General features: G+C 44.3%; 1 protein-coding gene across 1 annotated transcript; it reads left to right on the top strand.

Moving 5' to 3' along the window:
• Positions 1-7,131: 7,131 nt before the first annotated feature.
• LOC123108465 (uncharacterized) lies at positions 7,132-11,485 on the top strand. Its single transcript, XM_044530247.1, has 4 exons — positions 7,132-9,847; positions 9,951-10,148; positions 10,370-10,645; positions 11,205-11,485. Exons 2-4 carry the CDS (start codon positions 10,008-10,010, stop codon positions 11,235-11,237), a joined length of 450 nt encoding a protein of 149 aa, XP_044386182.1. The 5' UTR covers positions 7,132-9,847; positions 9,951-10,007; the 3' UTR covers positions 11,238-11,485.
• The last annotated feature ends 3,866 nt before the right edge of the window (positions 11,486-15,351 follow it).

The following is a 15,351-nucleotide window of genomic DNA, read 5'->3' as shown; positions in this document are numbered from 1 at the left end:
TTTGCTTCTAGAAATCTTTTAGATTCGGCCGCGGGAGGCACTTTTATGGAAATCACTTTAGGAGAATCTACCAAACTCCTAGATAATATTATGGTTAATTATTCTCAATGGCACACCGAAAGATCTACTAGTAAAAAAGTTCATGCGATTGAAGAGATTAATGTTTTGATTGGAAAGATGGATGAACTTATGAAATTGTTTGCTAATAAGAGTGCTCCTACTGATCCTAATGATATGCCTTTGTCTACTTTGATTGAGAATAATAATGAATCTATGGATGTGAATTTTGTTGGTAGGAACAATTTTGGTAACAACGTGTATAGAGGTAATTTTAATCCTAGGCCGTTTCCTAGTAATTACTTTAATAATTATGGTAATTCCTACAACAATTCTTATGGAAATTATAATAATATGCCCTCTGATTTTGAATCTACTATTAAATAATTTATTAGTTTGCAAAAGAGTTTCAATGCTTTTATTGAAGAAAAATTGCTTAAGATTGATGAGTTGGCTAGGAACGTGGATAGAATTTCTCTTGATGTTGATTCTTTGAAACTTAGATCTATTCCACCTAAGCATGATATCAATGAGTCTCTCGAAGCCATGAGAATTTCCATTGATGAGTGCAAAGAAAGAACCGCTAGGATGCGTGCTAAGAAAGATTGCTTTGTGAAAGCGTGTTCTTCTAGTTTTCATGATAATAAAGATGAAGATCTAAAAGTGATTGATGTGTCCCCTATTAAATCCTTATTTTGCAATATGAATCTTGATAATGATGGGACTGGAGATGAGTCAACTTTAGTTAGAAGGCGTCCCAAAAATTCGGAGTTTTTAGATCTTGATGCAAAAGTTGATAAAAGTGGGATTGGAGAGGTCAAAACTTTAAATAGCAATGAACCCACTATCTTGGATTTCAAGGAATTTAATTATGATAATTGATCTTTGATAGATTTTATTTCCTTGTTGCAATCCGTGCTAAATTCTCCTCATGCTTATAGTCAAAATAAAGCTTTTACTAAACATATCGTTGATGCTTTAATGCAATCTTATGAAGAAAAACTTGAGTTGGAAGTTTCTATCCCTAGAAAACTTTATGATGAGTGGGAACCTACTATTAAAATTAAAATTAAAGATCATGAATGCTATGATTGGTGTGATTTGGTGCTAGTGTTTCCACGATCCCAAAAACTTTGTGTGATTTGCTAGGTTTCCGTGAATTTGATGATTGTTCTTTAAACTTGCACCTTGCGGATTCCACAGTTAAGAAACCTATGGGAAAAATTAATGATGTTATTATTGTTGCAAATAGGAATTATGTGCCCGTAGATTTCAATGTTCTTGATATAGATTGCAATCCTTCATGTCCTATTATTCTTGGTAGACCTTTCCTTAGAACGATTGGTGCAATTATTGAAATGAAGAAAGAAAATATTAGATTCCACTTTCCGTTAAGGAAAGGCATGGAACTCTTCCCTAGAAAGAAAATTAAATTACCATATGAATCTATTATGAGAGCCACTTATGGATTGCCTACCAAAGATGGCAATACCTAGATCTATCCTCGCTTTTATGCCTAGCTAGAAGCGTTAAACGATAGCGCTTGGTGGGAGGCAACCCAAATTTATTTTTATTCCTTGATTTTTTTTCCTGTTTAGTAATAAATAATCTATCTAGCCTATGTTCTGGTTTTGTTTTTTGTGTTTAATTAGTGTTTGTGCCAAGTAGAACCGTTGGGAAGACTTGGGGAAAGTCTTTTTGATCTTGCTGTAAAAACAGAAACTTTAGCGCTCACGAGAATTGCTGCCATTTTTTATTGGAGAGTGATATTTAGTTAATTATTTTTTAAGATGATTAATAGATAAATTACTCACGTCTAGAAATTTATTTTAGAATTTTTGGGGTTCCAGAAGCATGCATTAGTTAAAGATTACTACAGACTGTTCTGTTTTCGACAGATTCTGACTTTCGTGTGTTGTTTGCTTATTTTGATGAATCTATGGCTTGTAATGGAGTTTATAAACCATAGAGAATTTGTAATACAGTAGGTTTAACACCAATATAAATAAAGAATGTGTTCATTACATTACCTTGAAGTGGTGTTTTGTTTTCTTTCGCTAACGGAGCTCACAAGATGTTCTGTTAAGTTTTGTGTTGTGAAGTTTTCAAGTTTTGGGTAAAGATTTGATGGATTATGGAACAAGGAGTAGAAAGAGCCTAAGCTTTGGGATTCCCAAGGCACCCCAAGGTAAAATACAAGGACACCAAAAAGCCTAAGCTTGGGGATGCCCCGAAAGGCATCCCCTCTGTTGTCTTCGTTCATCGGTAACTTTAGTTGGAGCTATATTTTTATTCGCCACATGATATGTGTTTTTCTTGGAGCGTCTTGTATGATTTGAGTATTTTATTTTTAGTTTACCACAATCATCCTTGCTGTACACACCTTTTGAGAGAGAGACACATGAATCGGAGTTTATTAGAATACTCTATGTGCTTCACTTATATCTTTTGAGCTATATAGTTTTTGCTCTAGTGCTTCACTTATATCTTTTAGAGCACAGTGGTGGTTTCATCTTATAGAAATAATTGATCTCTCATGATTCACTTATATTATTTTGAGAGTCCTTTAGAACAACATGGCAATTTTCTTTTAGGCATAATAAAAATATAAAAAGCTTTCATATAAGTGCATTGAATACTAAGAGAAGTTTGATACTTGATGATTGTTTTGAGATATGGAGATAGTGATATTAAAGTTGTTCTAGTTGAGTAGTTGTGAATTTGAGAAGTACTTGTGTTGAAGTTTGCAAGCCCCGTAGCATGCACGTACGGTAAATGTTGTGTAACAAATTTGAAACATGAGGTGTTATTTGATTGTCTTCCTTATGAGTGGCGGTTGGTGACGAGCGATGGTATTTTCCTACCAATCTATCCCCCTAGGAGCATGCGCGTAATACTTGGTTTTTGATGACTTGTAGATTTTTGCAATAAGTATGTGAGTTCTTTATGACTAATGTTGAGTCCATGGATTATACGCACTCTCACCCTTCCATCATTGCTAGCCTCTTCGGTACCATGCATTGCCCTTTCTCACCTTGAGAGTTGGTGCAAACTTCGCCGGTGCATCCAAACCCCGTGATACGATACGCTCTATCACATATAAACCTCCTTATATATTCCTCAAAACAGCCATCATACCTACCTATTATGGCATTTCCATAGCCATTCCTAGATGTATTGACATGCAACTCTCCACCGTTCCTTTTATTATGACACGCATCATCATTGTCATATTGCCTTGCATGATCATGTAGTTGGCATCGTATTTGTGGCAAAGCCACCGTTCATAATTCTTTCATACATGTCACTCATGGGTGATTGCACATCCCGGTACACCGACGGAGGCATTCATATAGAGTCATATCTTGTTCTAGTATCGAGTTGTAATCATTGAGTTGTAAATAAATAGAAGTGTGATGATTATCATTAATAGAGCATTGTCCCATAAAAAGGGAAAAAAGAAAAGGCCAAATAAAAAAAGGAAGGCCCCAAAAAGGGGCAATGCTACTATCCTTTTTTTCCACACTTGTGCTTCAAAGTAGCACCATGATCTTTATGATAGAGAGTCTCTTGTTTTGTCATTTTCATATACTAGTGGTAATTTTTCATTATAGAACTTGGCTTGTATATTCCAACAATGGGCCTCCTCAAGTGCCCTAGGTCTTCGTGAGCAAGCAAGTTCGATGCACACCCACTTATTTTCTTTTGTTGAGCTTTTATACATTTATTGCTCTAGTGCATCCGTTGCATGGCAATCCCTACTCCTTGCGTTGACATCAATTGATGGGCATCTCCCTAGCCCATTGGTTAGCTGCGTCGATGTGAGACTTTCTCCTTTTTTGTCTTCTCCACATAACCCCCTTCATTATATTCTATTCCACCCATAGTGCTATATCCATGGCTCACGCTCATGTATTGCGTGAAAGTTGAAAAAAGTTTGAGATTAATAAAGTATGAAACAATTGCTTGGCTTGTCATCGGGGTTGTGCATGATGAGAGCATTCTTGTGTGACGAAAATGGAGCATGACCAAACTATATGATTTTGTAGGGATGAACTTTCTTTGGCCATGTTATTTTGAGAAGACATGATTGCTTAGTTAGTATGCTTGAAGTATTATTATTTTTATGTCAATATTAAACTTGTATCTTGAATCTTTCGGATATAAACATTCATGCCACAATAAAGAAAAATTACATTGAGAAATATGTTAGGAAGCATTCCACATCAAAAATTCTGTTTTTATCATTTACCTACTCGAGGACAAGCAGGAATTAAGCTTGGGGGTGCTTGATACGTCTCCAACGTATCTATAATTTTTGATTGTTACATGATATTATATTATCTGTTTTGGATGTTAATGAGCTTTATTATACACTTTTATATTATTTTTGGGACTAACCTATTAACTGGAGGCTCAGCCCAAATTGCTGCTTTTTTGCAAATTTTAGTGTTTCACAAAAAAGGAATATCAAACGGAGTCCAAACGGAATGAAACCTTCGGGAGCATGATTTTTGGAACAAACGTGATCCAGGGGACTTGGAGTGGACATCAAGAAACAATCGAGGAGGCCACGAGGCAGGGGCGCGCCTACCCCCTAGGCGCGCCCTCCACCCTTGTGGGCCCCTCGTTGCTCCATCGACCTACTTCTTCCTCCTATATATACCTATGTACCCCGAAAACATCAGAGAGCACCACGAAACCCTATTTCCACGGCCGCAACCTTCTGTACCCAAGAGATCCCATCTTGGGGCCTTTTCCGAAGCTCTGTCGAAGGGGCATTGATCACGGAGGGCCTTTACATCAACTCCATGGCCCCTCCGATAATGTGTGAGTTGTTTACCTCAGATCTTCGGGTCCATAGTTATTAGCTAGATGACTTCTTCTCTCTCTTTGGATCTCAATACAAAGTTCTCCTCGATTCTCTTGGAGATCTATTCGATGTAATCTTCTTTTGCGGTGTGTTTGTTGAGATCCGGTGAATTGTGGGTTTATGATCAAGTTTATCTATGAACAATATTTGAATCTTCTCTGAATTCTTTTATGTATGATTGGTTTATCTTTGCAAGTCTCCTCGAATTATCAGTTTGGTTTGGCCTACTAGATTGATCTTTCTTGCAATGAGAGAAGTGCTTAGCTTTGGGTTCAATCTTGCAGTGCTCGATCCCAGTGAAAGAAAGAGAAACGACACGTATTGTATTGTTGCCATCGAGGATAAAAAGATGGGGTTTATATCATATTGCATGAGTTTATCCCTCTACATCATGTCATCTTGCTTAAGGCGTTACTCTGTTCTTATGAACTTAATTAATACTCTAGATGCATGCTGGATAGCGGTCGATGTGTGGAGTAATAGTAGTAGATGCAGGCAGGAGTCGGTCTACTTGTCACGGACGTGATGCCTATATACATGATCATACCTAGATATTCTCATAATTATTCGCTTTTCTATCAATTGCTCGACAGTAATTTGTTCATCCAACGTAATACTTATGCTATCTTGAGAGAAGTCACTAGTGAAACCTATGGCCCCCGGGTCTATTTTCCATCATACAAGTTTCCAATATATTTTATTTTGCAATCTTTACTTCCAATCTATATCACAAAAATACCAAAAATATTTATCTTATTATTATTATCTCTATCAGATCTCTCTTCCAAGTGGCCGTGAAGGGATTGACAATCCCTTTATCGCGTTGGTTGCAAGATTCTTATTTGTTTGTGTAAGTACGAGGTGACTTGCGCGTGGTCTCCTACTGGATTGATACCTTGGTTTTCAAAAACTGAGGGAAATACTTACGCTGCTTTGCTGCATCACCCTTTTCTATTCAAGGAAAACCAACGCAGTGCTGAAGAGGTAGCACGACCCGTCAAGTCGGGGTTCACGCCGGCCGTAGCAAGGCGGAAGGCGGCGATGACCTCCCAGTAGTCCTTCCTGTGCCAGAAATCATGGAGGCCGCGGATGTTGTGTCGGCCGCTGTTGTGGCTCCGGAGCTCCTCCTTCGTCGCGCCGGCCCCCGGCATCGGGTAGCTGTCCTTGTCGATCTTCCAGTTGCATGGAAGACGACAGCCCAACGGCACAGGAAGGCAGTATCGGTGGAGCTCTTCCGTCTCTGGCACGCTGAGGCTCGTCGGCCAGGTGCCGGGGACGTCGTTGTCGTCGTCGCCGCCGGCGCTGCTGCTGCCGCGGTTGAACGCCATCGATATGGACGGGGGATGTGAGGGGCGTCCGTGGGATGGGTTCGTCGGGGGGCGGATGCGAGGGGCGCCGGTGGGCGTCGGTGGGACGAAGCGTCTGTTTATATAGCGGCGGGGCCGCGAGGGCGTCAATGGGCGTCGGTTTGACCCCTCGGGCGCCGAGATCGACGGGACCGGGAGGGTAGGCGCGGCAGGCGAGGAGGGGGCAGTTGTCGCGTGCAGTAGGCGGGGAGGCGACAGTGGTAGCGTGCTGCAGGCAGGCGCGGCAGGCAAGGAGCCGGCGGCGGAGGAGGCGGCAGGTGCTATGACTGCGCGGTAGGCGAGGCGGCAGGCGCTATGACTGTGCGGTCGGGGCGCAGTAGGCGAGGTGGCGGCGTTGCCGGTCGGCAGTAGTGCGTGACGGGACAGGGGCGCGGCAGGCAAGGTTGCAGTGCTGTCGGGCGGCAGCGACGCGCGACGGGATGGGGCGACGCGCGGATGACGATGCGCGGCAGTTCCACGCGTTGACTGCGGGGTTGCCGCGTTGATCACGGACGGGCGGCGCGGGCACGTCTGCATGCGTGCCACATTCGCAGGCGCGGGCGGGCGGCCGACCGGGGCAGTTCAACTTTTTGTGTCCTGGCGGGCGGGGTTTTACTTTTTTTAGGGTGGGCAGGGTAGCACTTTTTTTTTTTGCAGGCGGGCGGGTCCTGTTCCGGCCTTTTTTTTGCGGGCGAGCGGGCGGACTCCTTTTAAAAAAATGCCCATCATGCCCCCTGTTATGAAGAGGTATTGGGTAATCTCGGCCGTTGTTGTGTTTGGGGTCTATCGAAGCGGAAGTGTGATTAGAAACAGAGACAGTACATACATTATTAATTGTGCACCAAATTAAAGTTTGTTTGTTGTACGATGGGAAAACCAAGGAGTTGTGTTTCCCTCGCGCAAAAGCAAAAAAAGAGTCCTATTTCCTAGTACGAAATTACATATTTGCATTAGTACTCACCCTGGGCGTCCACCACACCCCGGCCAGGTTCTGTTGCAGCATTGGAATTTCCCATGGAGGAGACCGAGAGCGGACCGTGCCATGGCTGCCCAGCAGCTCCAGCCGACCTCATCAGCTCCCTCCCGGAGGATCTGCTCCTCCAGGTCCTCGGGCGCCTCGGCTGCTCCCGCGATGCCGCGCGCACCAGCCTCCTCTCCCGTCGCTGGCGCGGCCTCTGGACCCGCCTCCCCATCCTCACCGTCGCCCTCCATGACGTCCCGTTCAGCTCGCTCGAGGCTACGCTGGCTAGCGCTGCCCGTCCCGGGGTGTGGCACTACCACCTAGACATCCGTGTCCCCTGGCAAGACGACCCGCTCCCCGCCGCCAGCATCTCCTCGCTGCTCCGCGCTGCCGCGGCGCTCTCGCCCGTGGACATGCTCTTTGTTCTCTCGCCGGACGTCCACGTCCCACGTACGGACCTGCCCGATGACCTGCTGCAACTGATGCTGCTCGTAGGGATCCCCTGGAGCACGGAGGTCTCTCCCCCTCCTCTGTTAGGTAATCTTGTCCTAGTCATAGCAAGAGTTAGAGTCTTGTGTAGCATCGTTAGTACATGTAAGAAAGCTTGTGATCAACGTCGCCGTGTGATTAGATTAGGAGTTGAGTACTAGTCCAGGTTGAGTCCGGGTTAGACTAGAGTACTAATCGTGTTAGGTTAGGACACAAGGTTGAGTCGGTCTGCTAGACCTTGGGTCGCTGCATATATATACGCAACAGGTCTAGACCTTTTGTGACCGAGGAAAACAGAAAATCAATAAAGAGAAGAGAGACACGACACGTGCCTTTGGCAAAAATTATTGTGTGCGCGTCTCTGTCTTAATTTGATGTGATTGATCCTGTGGGCGAATTCCAACAATTGGTATAAGAGCTAGGTCGATTTGAAGTCGCGCTTGCCCCGGGGTCGCGACCCGATTAGCGCCTCGGGGTGGGCGATATGGTCGCTGGGTGGTGCAGCGACGATGAAGAGCGGGCCATGATGTTGCTGGGTAATGCAGCGACAAGGAGGATCTGGCGATCGTCGTTCGGCGGAGCGACAAGGAGTGAGACAACAGGCTGTCGTCGGGAAGGCGGTGGAAGAAGATCGTTGATGTGAGCGGTGGTACCGAGGTATGGTGCCGGATTGAGTCGTCAAGATCGTCGTCCGGGGGAGTCGGATGAGTCAAGGAGTCGTGCGTGTTTGCACTACCAGTCGTCGTTGCGTCAGTGAGTCGTCGGTCAGTTGGTCGTCGTCGTGTCAGTCGTCGTCATGTCCAAGTGCTCGTCTATGTGAGGAAGCGTTGAAGATGAAGCGTGCCCAGGTCGTCTACGAGTCTCGACGAGAGGATCAAGTTCAACTATATGGGGGCGGTAAACCAGTGAAGGTGAGTCTCTTCAATGAGGCCATGTCTCTACATGAGGCTGGAGTGGGCGGTGTAGTCCACAAGGTGGTGAGATCCACAAGGAGCCGGCATGTATCTTGCTAGGGTGGATGGCGAAGTCCACCGGGTGGTGTTTTCCATAGGTTACTAGCGAGGCTGGCTAGTCCAAGGCATATTTGAGGTGGTTCGTAAATTCGCCAAGTTGAAATTGGAGGGGAGATTGTTGCGATCAATAAAGCCTAGCAATTTCACTTATCGTGGTGCGAGTGGATGAGTCGACAAGGGATGATCTACAACGACTCAAGACCGGAGAGGCACAGAAGACAAAGTGTCAAGATTAGGGAGAGATTGTTATGTAATCTTGTCCTAGTCATAGCAAGAGTTAGAGTCTTGTGTAGCATCGTTAGTACATGTAAGAAAGCTTGTGATCAACGTCGCCGTGTGATTAGATTAGGAGTTGAGTACTAGTCCAGGTTGAGTCCGGGTTAGACTAGAGTACTAATCGTGTTAGGTTAGGACACAAAGTTGAGTCGGTCTGCTAGACCTTGGTCGCTGCATATATATACGCAACAGGTCTAGACCTTTTGTAACCGAGGAAAACAGAAAATCAATAAAGAGAAGAGAGGCACAACACGTATCTTTGGCAAAAATTATTGTGTGCGCGTCTCTGTCTTAATTTGATGTGATTGATCCTCCGGTGGACCTGCCCCGCTTCTGCCGCGCCACCACCATCGATCTACGCGCACGGCACCTCCCCTTGCGCCATCCCTCCTCCGGCTACCCATCGCTGGAGACACTCTCCCTCACCGGCTGCGACGTCGACCTCGCCGCCTTGATCCCTCTCTGCCCGCGCATCCGCGTGCTCACGGTGGACAACAACGGCTTGGCTGCCATTGACAGCATCACCGTCCACTCGGCATCGCTGGAGGAACTCTCTGTGGAGAGCAGAGACACATGGACAAGCTGTATCGACGTCAAGTCGCCGGTGCTTGAGAAGTTGACAGTGTCTTTCCATGCCCGCGGCGATCTCAGGGTCTCCGTCTTGGCACCCATGGTGGAGAAGTTCTCGTGGCGGTGCTACTACCCTAAGCCCATGTACAGGCTTGGTCTCTGGGGCCTCCTGGAGGTCGGCTTAAACACCATAGACTCCCGGAAAGGCGGATGCTTGGAGCTCCCCAACGGCTATGTCCTGTCCCTGCACATGGCTGCCCAAGTATATATGCATCCTGCCTTACTGCCTTGCTTGCTCAATTTACCAGAATTAGTTGCCTGATAAATTTAACTTACTCGCGATATCTTCTGAATTTGTTTTGCAGGGTTCATTTAAATTTATAAATGCATAGCACACCTTTGCAGCCGAGATTGATAAACATATGGTTACCGAATTCTCTGGTTTGGACCTACATCTAAGAACCACAGGGCATGCGTTTGGAGCAGTTGTGTTGCGTCTCATGGGGATGCATCGGATCCGTACAGCTGCACGGAACCTTAGGATCGTCCTACTAAAATCAGAGGTAATTTATTGCTGTGCTTATACATTAGGAATATATACGCGATACATGTTCAACAAAAAATCTAGGTACATTCTTTAGCTAAGGTCTCGGTAGTGGCACATCTATAATATATATGCGGTACATGTTCAACAAAAATATTGTGGGTACATTATTCTTGAGCTAAGGTTTCAATAATTGAACATATATAGTAATATAAATACTGTAATTCACATTTCTTTTAGGTGAAAGAAGCATGCCCAGTAAATTGTCTCTGTGATGAGCCCAAGGACTGGAGAACACAAACTATCTCCTTGGTTAATCTTGAAACCGTGGAGATTGAAGGTGTTGACGGGGAGGATCATGAGATTGATTTTTTGGAAGTGATATTTACATCTGCTCCAATGCTTAGAACAGTGGTTGTGAGGCTGGCAGATGGTGTCACCCCATGTGTCGATTGGTGCACAAAAGTAAACAACATCTTCAAGGCGTATCCTTTTGTGAAGTGCAACACTGATCTGGTAAGCATGCCCGACACATCCTTAGCATACTCATGGATTCAAAAACTATTTTATCGTTTTACCATTTAGAATTCTAAACTTATCCATTAGCCATGTGCCTGTATTTTGATCAGAAACTTTTGCAGTTCTTTCATATCAGTGGTCTTCATAGTTTGCAAATTTCTAGAGCTGTCGGAATGTGTCAATGACATGTTAATTATTTGTTCAAGGCTGATTCAGTTTTAGCTTGGTTCTGCCCTCTTTATTTGCTCAAATATTCGACGCTGATGGTCCACATGCTACATCGATGTTCTTCCATTTTCATGCTCATCTTTTATAATTCAGTCATACCATCTATACTTTGGGAGGATATAGATGCTCCGGCATGCACTCCAATAATTGGCTGAATATGCTATATTTCTGCTGATTCATCTTTGAGGGAGTATTAGTTCTGAATTTGTACATACATCCTCAGCTTTTCTTTGTGCACTTTCTAGTCTATATACCAGCTTCCTTATCTTAGTCACCTTAATATTTCCATGTGATTGAACTGGTTTTGTTTTACCTCCTGTCCATGCAGGGTCAATATGTAGTAGACAAAGTTCTGCATTGACATGATGCTTACATTTGCGGATTGATGGTTCTGATTACAAGGTTGTCTTCTCCCACACCGACCAACTCCTATCTGTTTACAGGATCTTGCTTGATGGCTTCAATCCAGACTACTTTCTGTTATGTTTCTAGTGTAGTGGATCTACAGGCGTTGAAGTGGTCCCCCCTTGTGGATCTACAGGCCTTTATATATGTCACTGTCTCCTTTTGATTGGAAAAGCCCAAGATTACTAGATTAGTAGTGATGAACTCACCCTATGTTCTTGCCCAAGTGATGTCTGTTAAGTACTTATAAGTCTGGTCTACCGTTTACGTTACTTCTTTTCTCTCAAACAGGCTCTTCCTCGCTTTATGTTACTTCTTTTCTCCAGCATATCATCCAATCCATTGCCATTACAGGCCTCAAAAGGAAGCCCATAATCCACGTTACTGCAATGTTTATCATAAGCTCCGATATATATATTTCAACATGCACACTTTCAAACGCATTTTTCTTCCAAGTAGTATTCAAATTTCCTTTTTGAGATGACGACCAATACCAATCTATATGTGTAAAATGAGGATATTTTGTTGCACCCTATATATATGATCGAGGTGAAATAATCAAAAAGTGTATTGCGAGATCTCAATAAAATTCTGAAACATTTGCCAGCCAGTGTGGAAACTAGTTATGCTACCGTATATATTTTTTGATACTATTATACTACTGTATTATTTTGTAAGAAAAGGTTTTCACTCATAGCATGCATGGAAATAAAAGAAAAAGGGGTCAATATAGGATATTTAACATATCCAAATTGATGAAAATTGTATTTTTCACAGATTTAGTTTCTGATTTTCACTGCTGTTTCGATGTGGCGAAACTCTCTTCTAATAATGAAGAAGCTATAGTGCAATTAGTGAAACCCTTTTTTTAAAAGGAATGGACTACCGCGACTGACCACTTCTATGCGCAACCCTTGGCCTTCTCTCCCACGTCAGCATCCGCTCAGTTGGCTCCCCAAATCTCCATTACCATGCCGGCGCCAAAACATAAGTAGACAGTGTAGGGGAGGTCGTGCGGCCATGCCAAATACCCAACGGTCGCGCACTATAAATTGTGTTAAAAAAATTCTCAACCCACTTTGCTCTTGTATGGAACCTTGTATTAAGTCATCGAGAAAACAGGGTAGTTTCTTCCTCTTAGGGGTTTATTTACTTATTTTGGGAACAAAGCAAGGTTCCTTTGTGCTTGAAAAGAGGACTTATAATTCGACAAAAAGAAAGACTTGTAAAATTTGTGAGAAGTGAAACGGTGCAAGTTGAACCAAATTTGGAAGAAAAGAAAACATCTTTACCTCTTTACCTACTAATAAAGCGGCTATCGCTTCTGCCCGTCCGTCATTAAAACTGCCCCTAAAGTTGCAAATAATTACCCACCAATGCCACCGGTAAGTGAGAAGAACGTTTTGTTTTTTTTTCCGCGCTCGCCCATAGCTCAATAAGGGGAGATCCCCTCATATACAACGACCAGGCGAGCAGCGCACTGGTTGGTTCCGTGACCTACTGCGCTAGAGGTCGTGGGTTTGATTCCCACAACCACCCTTTTCCTTTCAATTACTTTTTGAAATTTTCATATCTTTGAAACCCTAACTTTAAATCTGACATGCCATATATGAAAATTCATCACAAAAATATGTAGATTTCAAATATGCTATTATCATTAATTTTTGAAATTACGTTCAGGGTGCAAACTTAAATAATACCTTCTTTGTATGATGAGATATTTTAGAAATGCCTATTACATATGTCCTTATAGATTGGTTGTTTTTGTGGAGCTATCCTATATGTTTGCAACCAAATTAAGTCTTGAACTGAATTATGATTGCGCGCACACACACACACACACACACATTCGCGTCGCGTCGCATATATATGCGCTGGGTATATTCACTCCGTCCGAAAAAACTTGTCCTTCAAAGAGATATACCTAGCACTAATTTGGTGTTAGATACATCCATTTGAGGGACAAACTTGGGACAAATTATTTTGGACGAAGGGAGTATATGAAAACACTTATGCACATGTTATCATTAAATACTAAAATGTACTTTGCTATTTTATTCTAATGCAATATTTTTTTTTGCGTCACCGAGAAACAACAACAAATGCGTAAACATATATTGGCAACTAGGTAGATATTTGCGTTGTATAATGAATTCTAAACACCTTCAGTTCACTTCAAAAATCATCACACCTTTATGTTTTTGCACAACACCACTTATCATGTTGCTTGTTTTTTAAAAAAAGTTATCATGTTGCTTGTTGCGTGGCATCATGAAAGATTTCAAGGATTTGCTGATGTCGTTAAGTGTATGTATGAGGCGTGAATTTTTTTTTCTCCCGTTGCAACGCACGGGCACTTTTCCTAGTAAGACCAAAACATACTTTCAACTATCAAGTACTGATTTTGGAACCAAATAAGGGTTTTGCAATAAATCAAGCGTGTACAAATCAAATCAAGGTAGTATATGTAGGAATATATGGTAACACACACAACACGGTGTTTCCGCTTCTTCTTCCCCTGCCCCATCTCGACCTCAAATCAGATCCCGTTGTACGCAATGATCGCATTGGGGTTTTGTATCCATGGATGGTTCAGCCGACCACATCAGCGCCCTTCCGGATGATGTGCTCCTCCAGATCATCGAGAGCGTCGGCTCCGGGGGCGGCGCCGCGCGCACATGCATGCTCTCCCGCCGGTGGAGCAACCTCTGGACCCGCCTCCCCGAGATCGTCGTCACCCTCCATGACCTCCCGTTCCTGTCGCTCAAAACCGCGCTCAACGGCACCGCTCGTCCCGGGATGTACCAACGCCTCCTCCTCGACATCAGCGTCCCCTTCCTCCCCTACCTGATGGTCTCCTCGCTGGAGTCGCTCCTGCTCGCCGCCGCGGCGCTCTCGCCAGCGGAGCTGCGCTTGACCCTCCCGCGGAAGCTTCAGGTCGTCGGCTCGGACGTGGAGCTGCCCAGCTTTGACCGCGCTACCTCCATCGACCTCCGCGCCGGGTACCTCCGCCTGGCCCCTCCACGGGCCAGCGCCGTGTTCCCCGCGCTGACGAGACTCTCCCTCTCGGGCTGCTACGTCAACCTCGCCGAGCTGATCCCACAGTGCCCGTGCCTGCGGTTCCTCACGGTGAACACCATCGGTGTGCCAGGCATGGAGAAACTCACCGTGCACTCACAGTGGCTGAAGGAACTCGTTATAGAGAGTGGCAACAAGCTGAGAACCCGTATCCACGTCGAGGCCCTTGTGCTTAAGCAGTTGGCAGTGCGCTTCCATGCCCTCGGCGACCTCGGGGTCTCCGTATTGGCGCCAATGGTGGAGAAGGTCTCGTGGCGGTGCTCGTATGCCAGGGCCTTCTACAGGCTTGGTCTCTGGGGCCTCCTGGAGGTGGGCGTAAACACTACCGAGAAAGGCGTACATGTCCTGTCCCTGCACATGTGTGCCCAAGTACATCTCTTGTCACCCTGCTTTCATCAGTTTACCACATAAATTGGACATGTCATGACGTACGTGTCGCTGAATTGGCTTTGCAGGATTCATTTAAATCTCACAGTGCAGAGCTCCGGTTTCCGTCAGATATACATAAACATCTGGTCACCAACTTCTCTGGTTTGGACCTACACCTCAGAACCAAGGGACATGTGTTTGGAGCATTTGTGTTGCGTCTCCTCGCAATGCCTCCGATTCATACAGCTTCTATAAGGAACCTGAAGGTCATCCTACTAAGATCAGAGGTAATTTATGTATCGTTTGTGCTTATAATCACATCTGGAATGTATGCAGTACATGTTCAACAATAAATAAATAAATAAATAAAGTGCATTCTTGAGCTAACGTATCAGTGTTGTAACACATGTAATTTCTTGCTGTAATTCACATTTTTTTTAGGTGACAACAACTGCATGCCAATTAAATTGTCTCTGCGATGAGTCCAGGGACTGGAGAACACAGACTGTCTCGTTGGCTGATCTTGAAAGCGTGGAAATCAAGGCATTGACGGGGAGGATCATGAGTTGGATTTCCTGAATGTGATATTTACATGTGCTCCGGTGCTTAAAAGAGTGACTCTG

The sequence above is a fragment of the Triticum aestivum genome, chromosome 5A, assembly GCF_018294505.1.
Source record: "Triticum aestivum cultivar Chinese Spring chromosome 5A, IWGSC CS RefSeq v2.1, whole genome shotgun sequence".
Taxonomy (NCBI): domain Eukaryota; kingdom Viridiplantae; phylum Streptophyta; class Magnoliopsida; order Poales; family Poaceae; genus Triticum; species Triticum aestivum.
This window is presented reverse-complemented; position numbering and strand designations above follow the sequence as displayed.